At 41.4% G+C, this 19,433-nt stretch overlaps 1 protein-coding gene across 2 annotated transcripts; it reads right to left on the reverse strand.

Annotated features, from left to right (window-relative positions):
- Positions 1 to 2,535: 2,535 nt before the first annotated feature.
- On the reverse strand, positions 2,536 to 18,917 carry LOC117257499 (uncharacterized). Of its 2 annotated transcripts, XM_033627736.2 has the most exons (5): positions 18,569 to 18,917; positions 18,179 to 18,263; positions 7,499 to 7,566; positions 6,417 to 7,420; positions 2,536 to 3,637 (listed from the first exon to the last, which is right to left on the reverse strand). In XM_033627736.2, the coding sequence occupies exons 1-5, from the start codon at positions 18,685 to 18,687 to the stop codon at positions 3,591 to 3,593; spliced, it is 1,323 nt and encodes a 440-aa protein (XP_033483627.2). In that variant the 5' UTR covers positions 18,688 to 18,917; the 3' UTR covers positions 2,536 to 3,590. The 2 variants fall into 2 exon arrangements, with proteins under 2 accessions (XP_033483627.2, XP_033483626.2); XM_033627735.2 differs by having other exon boundaries at positions 2,536 to 7,420.
- Positions 18,918 to 19,433: the final 516 nt, after the last annotated feature.

A 19,433-nucleotide genomic window follows, 5' to 3' on the forward strand; every position in this document is an offset into this window, starting at 1 on the left:
GAGCTGACACACAAGTATAAATCCACCTTTTACTGGGCGAGCATGTTTACAAAAGTGACTGACAGTTCTTTTATTGATCAATTGCATCCAATTCTGTACATTTCTAAAGATTATAACCTGACACTGATTTTTATCTTTCTGAGCTGTTTTTCTTCATTGATCCCACTCTATTCGAGCAAATATTTTCTGATTAAAAACAATGGAACATTTCCATCTGTTTTTTCAACCACCCAAAAATCTAATTTTCACCAAAAGACAAAGAGCTTTAAGGTGCAAGGTGAGTTTGATGAATCCTTTACACTGCATATTATTATCATAAGTGTAGGCCAACTTCAATACGTTAATTTGTATAACCCAAGACTTTAACTTGGCTTTATTTAAAGGCTGCACACACATCAAGAAACAAAAATTGTAATAATTGATTGATTAATAAAAGAATAAAATATTTTTTTAAAGTATATCACTTTACTGGTGCTGTCTAATCAGCTCCACTACAAACTCAGCAGTTTGTTTGCTTAAAATTGGATGTGCTATTATAAGCTTTAATTTCGTAGCCAGTTACAGTACGTATTCTAAGTATTTGCATATAAGGTATAACCTGATTGTTCTGTGTGTCTGTACACCACAAACATCCGTACTTGCCAGCGAATTGGTACAGGACGTTCTGTTTCCTCTGTGTTTGATCAACACATCCTTGGCAATGGCTATCACACCTGAAGCCAGGGGCATAAATACAGACAGTGCAGGCAGTGTGATTGCACCGGGGCCCCTGGGGTACAGAACCCCATAAAGAGAGTGGACCTTTGCAAGTGATTCAGATTGCGACCTTGGAAATTTACCTGTGTTTAAAGATAAATTATAAAAAAGATTATTATTAATTTAAAAACGATGCCATTTGCTATATGTCTTCAAAAAGGCAAACCCATCTGTGTAATGCTTTTCTTTTGTCTTTTAACTTTTTTCGATAGTCAGTAGCTATGTAAAACATAATTCTATGCTTTTTCTATACACTATAAAATCTAGAAATACACTATAAAAACTATTCAATTAAATTATTAATTCTTAACATTTTTTCTTTTGACATTTTTGTTAGATATGTAATGATGATTGCTGGGTAATATGTATGTAGATGTTGTCCATTCTCAGGTCTCTATTCGTGTCAAGACAATACATGCACTAGGGCCCGTAGTGTGCACAGGGGCCTGTCATGACTCATGACTTGAAGTGACCTGAAGTACTTACTCTAACCTACACAACTCATCATGGGTTTATTTGACTTATAGAGATCGAAAGTTTGATTAGAGAACAAAGGAATGCCTCAGTCCCTTTAGGCAAAAGTGTTGTAGGGTAAAAAAGAGGCATATGAAGTCTTTCTGGACTTTGATGCCAGCAATGGAGGTGCACACTGCATCCAGAAAAAAACAAGGCAATTATCCATTGATTTTACTGTTAGAGGACGCTGATTTGTAGATTGGTATGCCCCTACACTTAACATACATATTGTTGGTCTCACAAAAATATTCCCTTTGTTCTTTAAAATGTTCTACTTATACAATACAATCAGAAGTGTTCCTGTGATGTAAAGAAGATAACTGCTGTTGATGTACAACACATTTTTATTGAAACTATAAAAATAAATCTACATGACCTTTATAGCATTAAAAATGACACAGCTGGTGATGATAATAACATTTCTGAATGTTTTTTTTCCCCTGTCAGGTAAGTCAGTGTGTGGCATGCCAGGCCAGTAGTGTGATAATTAAACAGCAGGAGGAGTACAGGTCAATAAAGGTAACATTTGATGTTTAATGTTTTTGTATCATCTTTTACTTATTGACAAAACAGGTTGAAATCAAAATATTAAAGACAATAATACAACTAATGTCACTGAATAGTAACCCAGCCATTTGAGCTGATTGCATGGATTTGGTAGGAAATCTGAAAAGCACTGCACAGTGGCTGCAGGCAGTAAAAAAGTGCAGAAGTGCTGAGGAAGTTTTTCTATAGGTTTGTAGGGCCTAAACCAATTCTAAATGATCAAGGGAAGACGTTTGTGAAAGAAGTATTAAGGACTACTGAAATGCAAAAGTTATACACAACATTTACAATATAGGTCAGGATTTATTTAATGCATATGACAGTTTTGATTTTTTTCCCCTATATGTTTCTTAATACAGACAAATAAAATATTCTGCATAGTACTCAGCATTGAAAGAAATCTCTGTGCCCCTTTATCATCTGCAGACATGGCTTAGTTGAAAGGACGAGTAAGACCATACAGAGGTATAATGTCCATTTCCACTTTTTATATGTATAGTTAATTTTACTTTAGATCCTAAAAAAAATATGCTTATGCACAAATTCTTTGTTCTTTGTCTTTTTTTTTTTTTTTTTTTTTTTTTTGCTTCTTTTTTAGGCCACTGTCCAAACTGGTGAAAGACAGACCTGACAAATGGGACAAACATTTGGACGCCATCATGTTTGGCTTGAGGACACACAGTCAAATGACAACAAAGTTTACACCTTCTCTTTATCTCTTTATTGTCTGGAAGAGAGGCAAGGTACCCCTCTGGAATCCCTGCTGAATACAGGGTGAGTTACACTTACAAACATATTTTAGAAATGTTAATAATAATAATAATAATAATAATAATAAATACATAGCACCTTTCAAAGGAGAAATGCAGCACAAAGGTCTTTACAACAAGGGCATTATAAGCACTGAGTGCTTAACATGACAATTGACATAGTAAACATAAAACAAGGCAATTCAATATAAAAGGAAAGTTAAAATAGTCTAAAACAAAGATTAACTGATTCAACAATTTTCATATATGAGTGGGGGTAATTTGAGATTCTATTCATTGAAATCTCATATAGTTTTTTCTCTTGTGTCACCTTTTAGGCCCTCATACGTCATTAACAATCAGAGCCTATAATTCCCAACAGGCACAGACTCACCAACAGGCATTGATTAACCAAAACAAGTGTCTTTCAGCTTAAACTAACTAAAACATAAAATAAAATTTAACAAAGAAAAGGCAGGGCTACCCCTAATTTCTATGTGGGCATGAAAGGTTGAAGGTTGAATGTGAGGAGCCAGTAGAGGAAAAGGGTGCAAGCGAGATCCAAACTCCTTTGCATCCTGCACTACAGTCGCTATTGTAGGAAAAAGTGTGGATCTTGTGGACAGCCAAGGTAGATCCACAACATCATCACCTTTCTGGATTAGTTCTGGACTGTGTTTCACCCCCCACAACACGGGAATAGCAATTTGCTTTGATGACAAATCTGTCATCAAAGTTTCCTGAGTTTCCTGAGTTTCCTCTAAACTTGAGTGCCAAACCTCCTATACTGAAGAAACAAACACAGAGACACACAATACAAACCACACCAGATGGTACAGACCACAGGCAGATTTTCTAGAATACTGCTGTATCTTTGGACCTTTTTTAGGTGGTTTCTGTTTCTTTTTCCTTGTTTCATGTATTCATTCATGTTTAGTCTGTTTCCCATTTTATTTTTTAGGTTCACTCCCCATGTGTCCACCTGTCCCTCACTAGTCCTGGGGTTCATCCCAATACCTGATTTCACATCCACGTTTCCCTCACTTGCGTCTCTTCCTTGCATCTTGGCTCTGCCCTCATAAGGCACAGGGGAGAGATGAGAGGATGAGACATGAGGAGAGAAGAAACAAGGAAATATGTCTTTAGAGAATTTTGTTATTCTATTTATTTACTTTGATTAGGAAGTCCCATTGAGACTGAAAATCTCTTTTACAAGAGAGACATGGCCGAGGTAGCAGCCTATCAGAACACATTTAAAATGCAACAAATACAACATGTAATACAGAAATCCACAATAAAACAACTATTCAAACAAAGTGGCCTCTCAAGAATTACAAGGACATGTCTCTATCACCACATTCCCTTGAATTCATCCACGGATACAAGTGTTTCTAATTTTAGATCTTTTTGAAGATTGTTCCATGTCTGAGGTGTAGGAGAATGCAGGTTTCCCCAGATCTGTGAAAACCTGGGGTACATTTAAAAGCACCCACTTGGAAGAGCGTAGCTGGTAACTACCAGAGCTGACACACAGAAGCGGGCAGACGTATAGGCTGGAAGTTTGCCCAATATTGCTTTATACATAAAAATATACACTCCAAAAACTACATCATATCATAACTAACTATGTAAGGAGCCAGAGAAAAAAGACATTGATCAGGTCAGTGTGTGCCTGCCTGTCGCCCAATATCAGCTGGGATAGGCTCCAGGGAGAACATAAGCAGCTTTCCAAATTTTAGAAATAGAGTTGGAGAGAAGACTCAAATTAAAAATATGAGAATGGGCTAAGCAATACTATCTGCTGCCACCTTTAAGCGATAAGGATGAAGATTTAATTGATTTCCAGAATTTTGAGGGGTTATTTAGGTTCTCTGTAACTGACTTCAGATAAAACTCGAATTTGGACTTTCTAATCATGAAGGTACACTTGTTCTTTAGGATTCTAAACATAGTCCAATCAACAGGAGTTTGAAAATCTTGCTTGGGCCCAAAGTTTATTTCTCAAACGAAGCAATTCTGTAGGACTATCTGAGAACCAAGGATTATCCCTACCGCTGACCCTAAACTTCTCAGTAGGAACATGGTTATCAGAGATAGACAGAGAAATTGAGTGAAAATATTCCCATGCCAGTTCAACATCTGCAACGATAATAACTCTGCTAGGGTTATTGTAGTACAAGTCATGCAAGAAAGCATGCTCTTAAAAACTTTTAAAACATCTTTTAAAAATAAAACATGGTATTACCTTGGATATTTTCATATTGCTGACACAAGCAATTGCAGAATGATCACTAACATCATTGCAAAATATGCCAGTCAAGGTGTATTTATGGGATGTATTTGTTTTAATTAAATCCAGCAAGGTAGATTTATTTTGTGCCCTAGGATTTGGCCGGGTCAGTTAATTAATTAAGGAGTCACACAGTTTACACTTTAAAACAATCTGAGTTTCCTGAAAGCCAATCCCAAATGAAACGTCTATTCCTCTAAAGTGTCACGTGAAGCGACGTTCAATTCTAATGACGGCGGCAGCTGATTACAGCTAGATCAGCTGTCAGTAGACACATAATGTTATTGATAAAGATAGATACAGTTATCAGTAGCAGAGCAGCAGTGTTATCTCTGTCTAACAATCACCTGCACCTTTATATCACCTTTATAATATATACAGTGTCCTGCTCAGAGTCACAGGTGTTTATTTGATTTAGGCCTTTTCATTAATTGCATCTGTATTTATTGATATTCTGATTGTGAATTATGTCATTATTTAATAACCCAGAATATGACCATGGTGTCTCTGAACACTGGAAACAATTTATTAGGGCCAAATGTTTCAGGGAAAATTAAAATTTTGTAACTCATCAACCGGCCTCTCAGGAATGATCAGCCTCAGGTGTGACTGGAACGCAGATAACGCAGATAATAAGGCCTAAAATGTGCCAGGACCGCTACTGTATTCAGAACAAAATGGTGTGATTTGTGATATTGGACTCCACAACTTTTCCACACTTTTTCACTTTGAGTTTGAAGACTTACACCTTATCATAATTGTTTGGTCAATTTTAAACACTTTTATTATGCAATTATTTTGCTGACAAACCAAAACAGAATCGATAGTAAAATTGGTGCTGTGCTGGAAACTCCTGCATACAAATATATACGCAGTGTATTGTGCTGAGGAAAAAACAAACAAACACAACTTTTAAATAAATAATCACATCCTCATATGATTTATGTATGATCAATAGTCCATGTAAACATCCAATGTTGCATTATCTTATACTGATATCAGAGCATTGGATTAAACATAATGTAACAATGATTAGCTGAGAAAAACAAATCTGGTGAAGCATAATATCCACTAGTGAAAAATATATATTTACAATCTTGCTATACTTTGTGTTTGCCAAACAAGGAAAAATGACAAAATGAAAATATACATTCATGATCAAATATTAATAACTGTAGCTGTGGCAATTAGATTCTACTTACAGTACTCAGGTTGCTGTTATGTAACAAATTCAACCTGTTTTGGTCTGTTTATTGGAGAATGTTTGGACCCAGGTAAATTGTCCATTATTGCAGTGACAGCATCTGGTTTGATTTCCCGCTCCTTGAGCTCAGCTATTCTCCTCTGCTCAGCTCCTCCTCTTCTGCACTCAGAACCACTACGTCTTTTCTCCAATGCATGTTGTCGTTCTGCTCTGCCTCTCCTCTGCTCTGAGCCACTCCTCCTCTTAAACCCCCCTGTTCTACAGTTCAACACACCCCCCCCATAATCCCCAATGGTTCCTCCCAGCCCCCAAACAATACAGTCTCTGGCAGTGGAATGAGGCTTGGTGTTATTACCTTGAACAGGGTTGCGGATGTTGCCTGAGGCTTGCATTCTCCTCAGGTGGCTGTTGGTCCTCACAGGGCTGCTGAACCTCTGAGCTTGGGATGCAGAGCTCCTGTCTGAGGAGTGCACCCGGCTCTCACTGTAGCTCCTTTTGGGGAGCGACGTGGGCCTCCTGCAATCCAGCATGGGACTCAGTCTGGACTGACGGCTGTGGTTGTAGGTGGAGCGGCAGCACGTTGTGCTACAGGTGGAGTAGCGGATACAGCAGAGAGTGCAGGCACAGCTGGAGAGCAGGGCAGAGTGACTGGCCAGAGAGGAGAGGAACGTGAGGGGGAAGGCACGTTGACACTGGAGGATGCACTTCGGAGAGCTGAGGCGTGATGAGGCAGCAGCAGGTGACACGTGGCAGCTGGAAATAATATCTGACACCGCCGACTTCCCACCCTCCTCCTGGACTGTCTGAATCTGGTGCCACTCCAGCTGCAACAGCCTCTCAAGGTACCTTTCCAAAGGGCCCACTGGCCTGGGCCGAGAGGCCCCACAGCCCTCCATGTTGTAGAAGACAGCCAGCTGACTGAGGCTCCAGGAGTTAAAAGGTGGAGGGAGGAAGTCTGGGAAGTCAAAACTACCTTGGCCGTGTCCTCTGGGCCGGTGGCTACGAGAGGAGCAGTTCTCAGCCTTGATGACCTCCGGTCTCAGCTGGAGCTGTGGAGGAACCCGACCAGACAGTGACACAGGAAGTCTCTCAGACTCAGACAAGTCAGTGTCACTGTTGCTCTCTCCTTGGCCACACAGACTTCCCACCTCTGGGTTTGGTGACAGTCTCTGCTGCAGATCAGGACTTGAATCAGACAGGCGGTGGCAGGGAAAGACTGAAGTGTGTCTGCTCCCTCTAACACCTGTGTGCTTGTGTTCCCTGTGGCTGCTGTGCTGAGCAGCTGGCTGCACCTTTGGCTCCATCCTGTCCTCTGTAGGGGACGCCGGATGGGACTTTGAGTCTGAGGTTCCCTGAGCACTAGAAATGAAAGTACATTATATCATCTCAGCATCCAGACACAGAATGGCATGACATTTGCAAAAACAGCAATCTTACCTGTGTAGAGAAGTGATACGTTTGGTCAAGGGTATGTTAGGTTTCTGCCTTCTTCTTTGCTGCAGCCTCTGGGATTACAGAGAGGCAATGTTAAGTCTACACACATTTTCTACTTATCACTAAAATTTAAAACATCAAGCACAAAATTACTTTACAGCATTAATACAGGACTTATGGCCGGTGGGCCAAATCTGGCCTGTGACAGGTTGCAAGGTGGCCTGCTAATTTAAAATTAATATAAATTTATTCACACTGGCATTCTTTTTGTACTTTGCTTGTAAGTGACAGAGTGCATAAAGAGATGTCAAAATAGAGCTTGTGTGCTTCTCTCCGGTCATGCTGCGGCTAGCGCCTCGCCGCTCCCAGCTAGCTCCGGATTGTTATTGAGGTTAAAGTGGGAGAGGCAGCGGATCTGTGGGGCAGCTGAGTGAAGTGGAGCCTGAGGAGGAAGCACCAGTTAGCCCCGGTTTTGTTCCGCTCTTTGCCATTTCATTTCGAAAATATGCGCTGCCATTGCTCACTGGCTGCGAGGGGGGTTGGATTCACATGAATGTACATGAACGCGCAGCTGGACTGGCTTGTAAACAATGGGCTGGAGATCAACACAGAGAGAGGGTGTGTGAGGTCATGCTATACTCCAGACGAAATTACACTTCTAGTTCTTCACATAGCAATTTTTTAATTCCTTCAATCTAGAAATGATGAATTTCGCTTATTGCTCCTTTAAATTTAATAAAAGTCCTCTGCTACTTTCGTGTTTTTAATGGTTGGCGGTGGGGCAACAAATGCACAGGTTCTAAATATTGAGGGGCATGTGTCTTCAGCTGCATCCCCCCTCTCAGTCTACACCTTTGTCTATAAATTGCCCATTTTTACACCTGACCCTGTGCAAGGCTGCTGCCACTAGATTTGTCTCATGGCAAAGCTGAGTGAGAACAGCCAATGAAAGGCTGAAATCAGGCAATGAATGTAGTATATATATACTGATAAATATTATTCATGTTTCTTAGGAACTGTTCTTTATTTATCAGAGGATGGGAGTGGTTTGGGTGTGACTGTTGGTCTTTATTTTGAAGGTCCAAATATTTTTCTTTGTGCCTCCCTGAGAGACTGGGAGAAAATGCAAGTGTCCCTCCACTATGAATTATATATTAGATTCTAAGAACTTACCCTTTGATGTTTTAGCAGGTTTTAGTCAATGGCTTCATGTCAAAAACCCTGATTAGGCCTACTAATACTGGTTCTCCACAAGGTTGTGTTCTTTCTCTGTTGCTTTTTATCTTTTACACAGACAGCTACAGGTCTCTTAAAAAGAACAGTTTCCTTATTAAATTTTCAGATGACACTGCTCTGCTGTCACTCCTTCAGGGCGCAGAGTCAGACCATAGACATGCACTTCCTGACTTTGTTAAGTGGTGTGACGTCAGATTCCTTAACCTAATCGTCTTAAAAACTAAGGAACTTGTCACTGACTTTAGTAAAAATAGGACAAACACCACTGTCAATATGATTCACAGTGAAGATGTTGAGATTGTGAACTCATATAAATACTTGGGCACCGAGTTTGACTCTCAGCTTAAGTTCAATATTAACACTGAGTCAATAGTTCAACGGGCCTATCATAGGATTCACTTGTTATGGAGAATCAACTCCTTTGGGGTTTCAAAACCTATCCCGTACTGTGTACTTGTCGTACATTGAGAGCCTTCTTACCTTCTCTTTCTTCTGCTGGTTCAACAGCTTGGTAGTGAAGGACAGGAACTGTCTAAACTCCATTGTGAAAGTCTACTCCAAAATTACTAGAACCAAGATGACTGACTTGAACTCTCTTTTGGAGAAACATGTCCTCCAAAAGGCAAAATGTATTATTGACCAAGATCATGTCCTTAATAAAGAATTTGCATTAATGCCATCAGGACGACGTTATAGGCAGCCTCCCAGGAAGACCAATCGCTAAGTCATTTGTTCCTTCTGCTATCAAGCTGTTGAATGCAGTCCTGTCTTGAACTGGTTTACATTAGCAGAAGTACTTTAGCAGAATGTAATTGTTTTGTGCAATACACCCACAAGTTTTCTGAACTGAACTGAACTGAACTAAACTGAACTGAAAGTTAAAAGTTGAAGAGGAAATCCTGGAGTTGAAAAAAAGCCTTGATTTTTCACTCTTGAAGCACATGCTGGTTAGTTCATGCAAACGGTTTATTTTGGGCCAAATTTTAAATGGAATGTAGAATATAAATGATTTTAATAGAATATCACAATTTTGAGCTCTGATTTTGGTCCTGTTTCTTTCTGGCAGAAGCTTTGTTGCACAAGATATGTCCAAGGACCATCAGAAATTGGAAAATCCAATGATAACTTCTGTTCTTACAGTTTCAGGCTTTGATAAATATTGTAATTTTGGTGATTTTTTTTAAAGAAAACATGCCTTCCAAACCTGCATTTTTCTTTAAAAAATCACAGATAAAGTAAATACAAAATATAACCATTTAAATTTGTAGTTTAAAAGAAAACATGCTGGGTTTGGAAGGCATGTTGTCTTTAAAAATCAGCAGTAAACTAAAAACAAAATACAGCCTCCCCCTAAGACAAAATAAAGTAACACAACTCCCTCAGTGCCTAAAAATTCTTTGAAATAGCCACCCCTTTAAATAAGAAACAGTCCCTTATTAAAGCTACTCTTACCTTTCTTGCATTTCACACAGCACTTAAAAAAATTTGAACATTCACAACTCCCGCCTCCCTCCAAAGTCTCATTCTCCTCCTCCAGCAACTCCATCTCCCTCCAAAGGCCTACTCCTCCATTACGTCCTCATTACGTCTATGATAGATGTAGGCGTTGGCAAGTTAGATACACAGGACGAGGAGGAGGAGTAGCACTTTTAATACACAAAAACATCGAATAGGCTACAGTGAAATAGATTACAACTTATCACCAGAACAACTACAAGGAAACGAATATGTCACAATAAAAACAAAAATCCATTCACACCACCCCGTCACAGTCACCAGCGTCTATTGCCCCCCAGAACAAAACCCTCACCTGACCTGTTCACCACCATCTCCAACCCGTCACTCCCTCATCATGGGAAACTTCAATGCAAAACATATCAACTTTTACTGCAATAAAACAAACACAAGCGGCATAGCACTCCAACAGATCCTCAACAACAATAACCTGTCAATCTTCAACACCAACGAACCCACTCACATATCCCCCCTAACTGCCAACCCCGACATCCTGGACCTGATCCTCTGCACCCCCGACCTGGCTTCAAAACTCCACCAGTTCTCCACCACAAACCATCTCAACAGTGACCACCTTCTCGTTCTCACCACATTCTCCTTCCACCTACAAGCCATTCAAAGCAAGAAATACAACGACAGGACAGCAAACTGGGAAACATACAAATCACACATAGATGAACAACTGAAGGACTCCCCCACCACTCTCACCACCACCACCCATGACCTGGAACACCAAGCATCCCTATACAGTCAAACAGGGGCGTTCTTTCCACATATATGCGCCAAAGCACCCTACACCAAAGCATCAGAGAGATAGAGGCCAAAGAACAACAACAACAGAAATCGTTTCGCTGAGCCATAGTTGTAAGATTTCTCTTACCGCTGTTGTTTTGCCGTGAAACGTTAATTCGGCCACATGGTACGTTCTGATAGACTGACATGTTGTGCTGCATTTGAATGAATCTGGGCGAACCTGATGGGCTTCAGGACCCGGGGGGGGAGCATAACAATGACCGCATTCAGCAGCCGGCACCTCCCCTACAACGGCGTTCTGCTGACTCTGATTGGCTTACAGTGCTGTCAATCTCATGTTGGTGGGTATAGCATCATTCTATTGGCTCTAACAAATCAAACGAAGTGTCAGTCACTCAAATCGACCAATCCGTTGCGGAGATACGAGCCTCCAAAGCACAGAAGAGTAAATTTGCTTAGAACATGGCACTCTTAAATACTTGATTCTGACTGGTCAATCAACAAAATTCTGCGGTGTTTATTTCTTGAGGTATCACTGCTGCTCTGCTGCTCCGTTGCTAAGGACGCCATAGCAACAGCCTTACTGTGCGTTCACACCGAGCGTGAATTCGCAATTTCGCGCCTCGAGATTACAAACAAAGTCAATGCAAAGACGCGATTAGACGCGAATTTGCGCCGGGCAGCGCGATGGATGCGTCTAGCACGACGCGATGGACGCGTCAGTGACGTCTTGACGCCCTGACGTCCAGTTGTTGACACAACATACTGCTACTCACCGGAGACAGATGGACAGGCACTCCGCAGCTGAAATGGAGCGCCTGTAGCTGGTGTCCTGCCGGGAGATCCTGGCGCCAACCCTCACCAACAGGTCCTCAAACTGGGCCCCAGTAAGCCTGAAGTACCACTGAAAGCGGCTATCATCCAGACGGAGTTCCTGGAGGAGGTGGTGAAACTCGACGAGCTTGATGTGCTTCTGCAGGAACGACAGCGTTCTGGGACTTCCAGAGCAGGTACAAAGCAGCGATGGTGGTTATCTCAGCCATGGTTGAGGAGAGAATGGCGGGCCAGATGTTGTTATCTAGTGAAAATGGGCGGGCTTGCTACTTGCGCGACTGACGCGATAACGCGAATTAACAAAATGGTCCAGCGTCCAAACTCACGCGTTACGCACGGCGCGTTACATGTGTTACGCGCGAGTAATTCGCTTCACTTGCGCCCGGTGTGAACGCACAGTTAGACTGAGGAGCATCAAAATCAGTTAACGTTCGTCCACACAGGCCAAATAGGATCGGAGTGGCAAAATGCAGCATTTTCAGGACATCACTTTTAACATTTTTGGAGCGGACAAAACGCTTGATGTTTGGCTAAAAAATGACAGGTCCCCAGCAAAAACAAAAAGAAAGGAAGAGAAAATCGCAGGGCCGTCAGGAGCAAACCAGCACAGACAACTAGAAGAAGTAAATAGTAAGCCATGTTCTAAGCGGGATAATTGAACATGACTGGGAATGGACGCTGCGCGTCAGGGTGTCATTCTCCTGTCGGGAGTTATTTTTCAACAGTCACCGGCTCACTATACATTATTCCTTACTTCACATTTAGATGTGTGTGTGTGTGTGTGTGTGTGTGTGTGTGGTCAGTTTGGAGTGGGAAATACATGAAAAAAATGAAACAGACAGTTGTATGTGTATATACTAAACATCATCAGGGATTTACAGAAACAAACAAGTCATGTCCCTGTAAAATCCAGAACTGAATTTAAAATCCTACTGTTAACTTATAAAGCTCTAAATGGTCAAGCTCCGTCATATCTTAGTGAGCTCATAGTGCCATATTATCCCACCAGAACACTGCGCTCTGAGAACGCAGGGTTACTCGTGGTCCCTAAAGTCTCCAAAAGTAGATCAGGAGCCAGAGCCTTCAGCTATCAGGCTCCTCTCCTGTGGAATCATCTTCCTGTTACGGTCTGGGAGGCAGACACCATCTCCACATTTAAGACTAGACTTAAGACTTTCCTCTTTGATAAAGCTTATTAGTTAGGCTTATAAGCTTATAAGCTAGTTAGGGCTGGCTCAGGCTTGCCCTGTACCAGCCCCTAGTTAGGCTGACTTAGGCCTAGTCTGCCGGAGGACCCCCCTATAATACACCGGGCACCTTCTCTCCTTCTCTCTCTCTCTCTTGTGTCCTATTACTGCATCTTGCTAACTCGGCCATTCTGGATGTCACTAACTCGGCTTCTTCTCCGGAGCCTTTGCGCTCCACTGTCTCTCAGGTTAACTCGTATTGCAGCGGTGCCTGGATAGTGTGACGTGTGTGGTTGTGCTGCTGCCGTGGTCCTGCCAGATGCCTCCTGCTGCTGCTGCCATCATTAGTCATTAGTCATACTTCTACTGTTATTATACACATATGACTATTGTCACACATGTATACTGCCAGATATTAATACATACTTTCAACATATTGTACCACAGTAGCCAGAACTATAACTATAATATTATTACTTTCAATAATGTTGTTGTAAGCTACTGTTATTACCTGCATCTCTCTCTCTGTCTCATTGTGTCATATGGATTACTGTTAATTTATTATGCTGATCTGTTCTGTACGACATCTATTGCACGCCTGTCCGTCCTGGAAGAGGGATCCCTCCTCAGTTGCTCTTCCTGGGGTTTCTACCGTTTTTTTTCCCCGTTAAAGGGTTTTTTTTGGGGAGTTTTTCCTTATCCGCTGCGAGGGTCATGAGGACAGAGGGATGTCGTATGCTATAAAGCCCTGTGAGGCAAATTGTGATTTGTGATATTGGGCTTTATAAATAAAATTGATTGATTGATTGATGTACATATGCCATGTAAGCTGGTGTGACAGTGAGTGTGATGTGTGCTGCGTGCATTGCTGTCTTGTTGTGCTTCCGTGCTGTGCCGTGGACTTTAAGTTGGAAACGAGGTGCTTTATTAGTAAAAAAAACAAAAACAAAACAACAACAACAAAAAAACAGAGGCTTAAAAGATCCAGGGCTGTGCCCAAAAGATCCGGGGCTATAGCCGGGAATGCCCAGGTCTAACAACGTCCATGCAGTCAAATACTCACCAAAGCCCGAGAACAAACAATACCCTAAAACACTGCAAAGACCCTGACACAAACAGTACCCTCCCATCTCCTCCAACTCATCAGACAGAAAAGGAAGCTACGCAGAGACTTCATCCGGTTCAGATCACCCCACACCAAAACAGAAATAAACAGACTCCAAAGCACCATCAAATCACAACTCATCCTCCACAAACAAAAAACCTGGAAATCATTCTACCACAAACTGGACCATGACACAAACCCCCGGACCTTCTGGCAGAAAATCAAGAGTATCACTGGAGATCCACAAAGCAACACCAACCGCCCGCTCAAATCATCTGGCACAATCATCACTAACAGTAAAGAAAAAGCCACACTCTTCCGCAATCACCTTGAAAATATTCACTCATGCCCAAACGACCCCCACTTCGACAGCACATGGAAAGATCTGGTAGACAGGGAAATCACATAACACAACACATCACTGAGAAATGCAATTAACCCCACCACGGAGCACCACCCCCTCACAAAATCTGTCACCACCCAAGAAATTCAACTACACCTGAAAAAAAATGAAGAACAAAGCACCTGGAGAAGACACTGTGGACACTGTATTAATAAAAACAAGCACCAATGACCTACCTTCAACACCTTGGATAACTCTTCACCACCTGCCTCACCACCGGACACTTCCCCTCACCCTGGAAAACTGCACTTGTCACCATCATCCATAACCAGGAAAAGACTCCCACAGCTTCACCAGCTACCGCCCCATAAGCCTCCTCATTCATATTGGAAAACTGTTTGAACGAATCCTCACATCATGACTCAATAACCACATCAAATCAGTGGGCCTCCTAGCAATACACCAAGCCGGATTCAGAAAAGGAAGAGCCTCCACAGACAACATCCTCTGTTTATCAGAAGACATCCACAGAAATTTCAACAAAAAACAAATAACCCTGGCAATATTCTTCGACATTGAAAAAGCATTTGATAATGTATGGCATAATGGACTCAGATTCAGACTTCTGGATTCAAACCTCAAACTCCCACAACCCACCCAGTCCATCATCTCCAACTTCCTCAGTAACCGACAAATCAAAGTCAAAGTTGCCTCCACCCTCTCATCACCTTTCACCCCCCAAGCAGGAGTTCCCCAAGGTGCAGTTTTAAGTCCCCTCCTATTCCTTCTATACATTTACGATATCTACTACCCTCCAGCCACCATAGCCAGTCTCACAGTTCGCTGATGATCTTTGTTACTGGTCAAGCTCAAAAAACCGACAACTAGCAGCCAAAAAACTCAACACATGCATCACTGAAGTAGAAAACTGGTCAAATCTCTGGAGAATCAAACTAAACCCTGCCAAATCTCAATGCATCTTCTTCACCAAAAACCAACACCTACAGCCCAACATCAACATGTCACTAAACAACCAACCACTCCACCTCAGTAAAGAACCTTCCTCGGAGTCACCTTCCAAAACAATATGACTTGGACCAAACATATCAATAACCTGGAACAAAAAGCAAACAACAGACTCAATCACCTCAAAGCCCTCTGTGGAATACATGGTGCATCACTCTCAACAGTTACCAAAGTCTACTTATCATACATCAGACCACTATTCGAATACTCTGTCCCCGCCTGGATCACCATCTCTGACAACCAATTACAACGACTACAGACAATACAAAACAAAGCACTAAAACTGGCCCATAGACTCCCCTTCTTCATCAGTAACCACTACATACACTCAATAACAGGCATCCAGACCATAAGACAACGTCACCAAACCATAGCCCTGAAATATCTCAAGACTGCAACAAACAACCCCGCCCTGCAGAAGACCGTCAAGGAAGTCTGCCTCATAACCAACACACCCCTGTCATTCATCCTCCAACTGACCAACACCACCCCACCTCCAAACCCCCCATGACCTGAGTAACTGAGTACACGAAACACTACAACACCAACCACTCACATGCTCACATGAACACACACACACACACACACACACACACACATACACCAATGTAGATAACACACTATTCACAATGTAGATTGCACGATATATACACAGGCCTGCACTAAACACACATGAACACACACACACCAATGAAAATTTAACACAACATGCACTATACACTGTCTTTTTGTTTTGTTTGTGTTTGTTTTTCTTGTCCTGTTTTCTTTCCTCTCTCTGTCTCTCTGTCTCTCTGTCTCTCTCTCTCTCTCTCTCTCTCTCCTTCATGCCTTGCCCCACATGCGCCCTCCTCCCTCCAGAGTCCTGCTCCTCCCACCTCTCCCGCCGCCACCAGCACCATTAATGCCATGGTACAAGCCATCGTGTCGTAAGTTAGATACACGGAAGAGGAGAGTGAGTCTAACGTTACAACCAAGATAGTCAAATGCAGTTTTAAAACTCAACCGGAGTCAGTGATGACTGATGAGTTTTAGAATAAGGTTACAGTGCTAACATTAGATAGTAGCATTAATGTTACTAGTAAGTGGAAACGCACAAGGAAGATAACGTTAATGTTTCAGAGGCTACGCTATAGTAGGCTAACAGCCATTAGCAACTGGAGGCTGTGTTGTCATATATAACGTTATGAACTGAACTGAACTTCTTTATTTGTCATTTTTATGCGCAGCACAAAAACGAAATGACATTTCGCATACCCCAAGCAAAAAGAAACAAAACATTTAAAAACAATTTGTGCAACATATAAGAAAGAACATATAGTGCAATAGTAAGATGAAAAGGGTCAACATTTCACAGCCAAAAACTCCACATCCTGAGAATGCGACCAATCATTGTAATGATTGGTCAGAGTTTTCTTAGAACCATATGAGAATAAGGGGACGGGGGGGGGGACATACCCCCCCCCCCCCCCCCCCCATTCCTGAAAAACACAAATTGCCCCCCCGAAATCTAAACTTCTTTCTTACATGTTGTGCAAATTGGCAGATGAAAACAAACAAGGCACCTAACTGTACATGGACATTATTAAAAATGTGATGTGATAAGGACAAAATAGGCACATTTTGTTAATGGGATATTTATTCCTATAAAGATGATTAATGAATGGATATGAATTTATTTAAATAAACCTGATTTTGTTGGGTCAGCTTGTGTAACTTGTAAGTATTTATTGTGCTCTTAGAACTGTACTAATACTAGCAATTCTGGCTCTGTAAAAACATGATCAGTTAGTTTAACCCAGCTCAGTTAGGGGCTCATATTCTGATAATCATCCATATCCACTGCTGTATATAGTAGTCCCATATACTGGGAGAAAGGGAAGATGATGAGGACAACTGGGGATCTGTGAGAGGACATAACATGCCTGAGACCCTGAAAGTAGAACTAACAGCGAAGCAGTGAAAAGGAGGGTGATGGCTGGCTCCATGTAGCTACTATTGGCTGTTTAAGAGAAATAAACAGTAAAAGTAAGCATATGATTCTCTGTGAAGTGCTTTTTGAATGAAATCGTGAAATATGCTGGCAATCTCAAGCGCTCTGTGGGCATGATTTGCATGGTGCAATTAAAAAATAAATCACAACTGATTGTGCCTCCTCAAACCTGTCATCAGATCTCCACCCATGATTATGAGTTTTTATTTCTGGTGGAATTCACTTACATTTTAGTGTGCCATCAGCTTATTAATAGCATTTAACCTAAACAAAGAAAAGTGTAACATTTCCAGAAAGGTAAGTGTTGCTTTAACTGACTCCTGGCCTACTGTAATTTTGCAAAAGTGCCCCCCAGATTAAAGCAAGTTAAGTATATCTGCTTTACAATAGTGCTGCAACTTTTTCCACCATGGATAGGACAATTTTTGGCGACAGGATCAACTGATTAATTGTCTGAAAAATGTGAAAAATGCGCTAGGCTATGTATTTTGTCCAGGCAAAAGTTAAAAACTCAAAAATATTCAATGTAGAGACATATAAAACAATAAAACATATTTGAGAAGCTCTAATCGGCAGATGTTTGGAAATTCGGCTTTTAAAATGAATAAGAAATTATTATTATGGATGTCATTTCTTTTTTGTGATTGTCTAATTGATAAAGCGACTCATGTTTTCAGCTTTACTTCACACTTACCTTCTCGTTATTATTTTCCTGACTTGGGAGCGCGTACTGCGGCTGCAGTGACTTCCTTTGTGACTGCCGCCTGCCCATTTTGTTGCTTCAAAAACGAAACAGATAAAATATTAAATACAACCAGTGACCCAATTAACACTGCATAAGAATAGCCTACTAGATGAAATATATAAAGAATCATACATCCCCTGTTTTGTACTACCGACACGACGGTGTAATTTGTAGTTTGAAATTATTCATATTGAAGATCAATTCACAGCGTTTGGAGATCAAAGTGCGGAACGACGAGCATCTCCGCGTCAGCACAGGACGACAGTCCAGCTGGAGACAGCGTTACACAGATACTACAGCATCTCTGTTTCCACCGATTAGCACTGCACAACATCTTACCTGGCCACATTCGGCCTGTTGTTGGTCCACGACGCCTTCCTCTTCCAGTCCCTGTCCCTGATGGATGAAGCCCTCTCCAGGCATTGTTGTGACACTCGCTCCTGTAGAATTGTGCCCATCCCAGCTTCCACAAGGCACCAATGAAAACGGCGAATGGGTTGTTCACGCAAAACACGGAGCTGCGATCATAATGAGTGGGGGTCGAAATGCTCTAAAAGCACTCCTTATTTCAATATGATTAAAAAAAATATGTCGTCGTGATGAACGATTCAGCTGCCGTCCAGCAGAGCGCAGTGCTCTATGCCATCTGATGATCTCTACGTGCTGGGAAGGAGAGATGAGCCGAGGGGACTGATGACGGGACATGAAGGCAGCTTGTTCGCTTCTGTGTATATTTATTAATGCTTGTACACATGCTGTAGGCGTAGACCAAAGTAAAAAAACAAAACAGCATAACCTTATTGTAAAGAAATAAATAATCAGTCGATGAAAACAGATTTATTGTTCTTATTTATTGTAATGTTTTTCAAACTGCAACACAGTATGGGCAATTTGTATTTTCTACAGTCCCAGTATGTTTAAAAATAAGACCCATGGTCCTTTATAATTTGACATTCCTCTACATTAGTCAGAGCTAATTAAAAGATCCTTGTGTCTTGTACAAATTTAAAAAAAAACTCAAAATCGATAATGCAATGCAGTAGGGCCCAAAAACCAATATTGCTGCTCCTCAATATAAATTTTACAAACTTTATTCCAAAACAGCTGGGTTGCTGTGTAAGACATAAATAAAAACAGCAATGCAATGATTTGCAAATCCTTTCTGAACAAGGGCGGACTTACCATTAGGCAAACACAGGCAATT

This window comes from Epinephelus lanceolatus, chromosome 1 (genome assembly GCF_041903045.1).
Source record: "Epinephelus lanceolatus isolate andai-2023 chromosome 1, ASM4190304v1, whole genome shotgun sequence".
NCBI classification, from domain to species: domain Eukaryota; kingdom Metazoa; phylum Chordata; class Actinopteri; order Perciformes; family Serranidae; genus Epinephelus; species Epinephelus lanceolatus.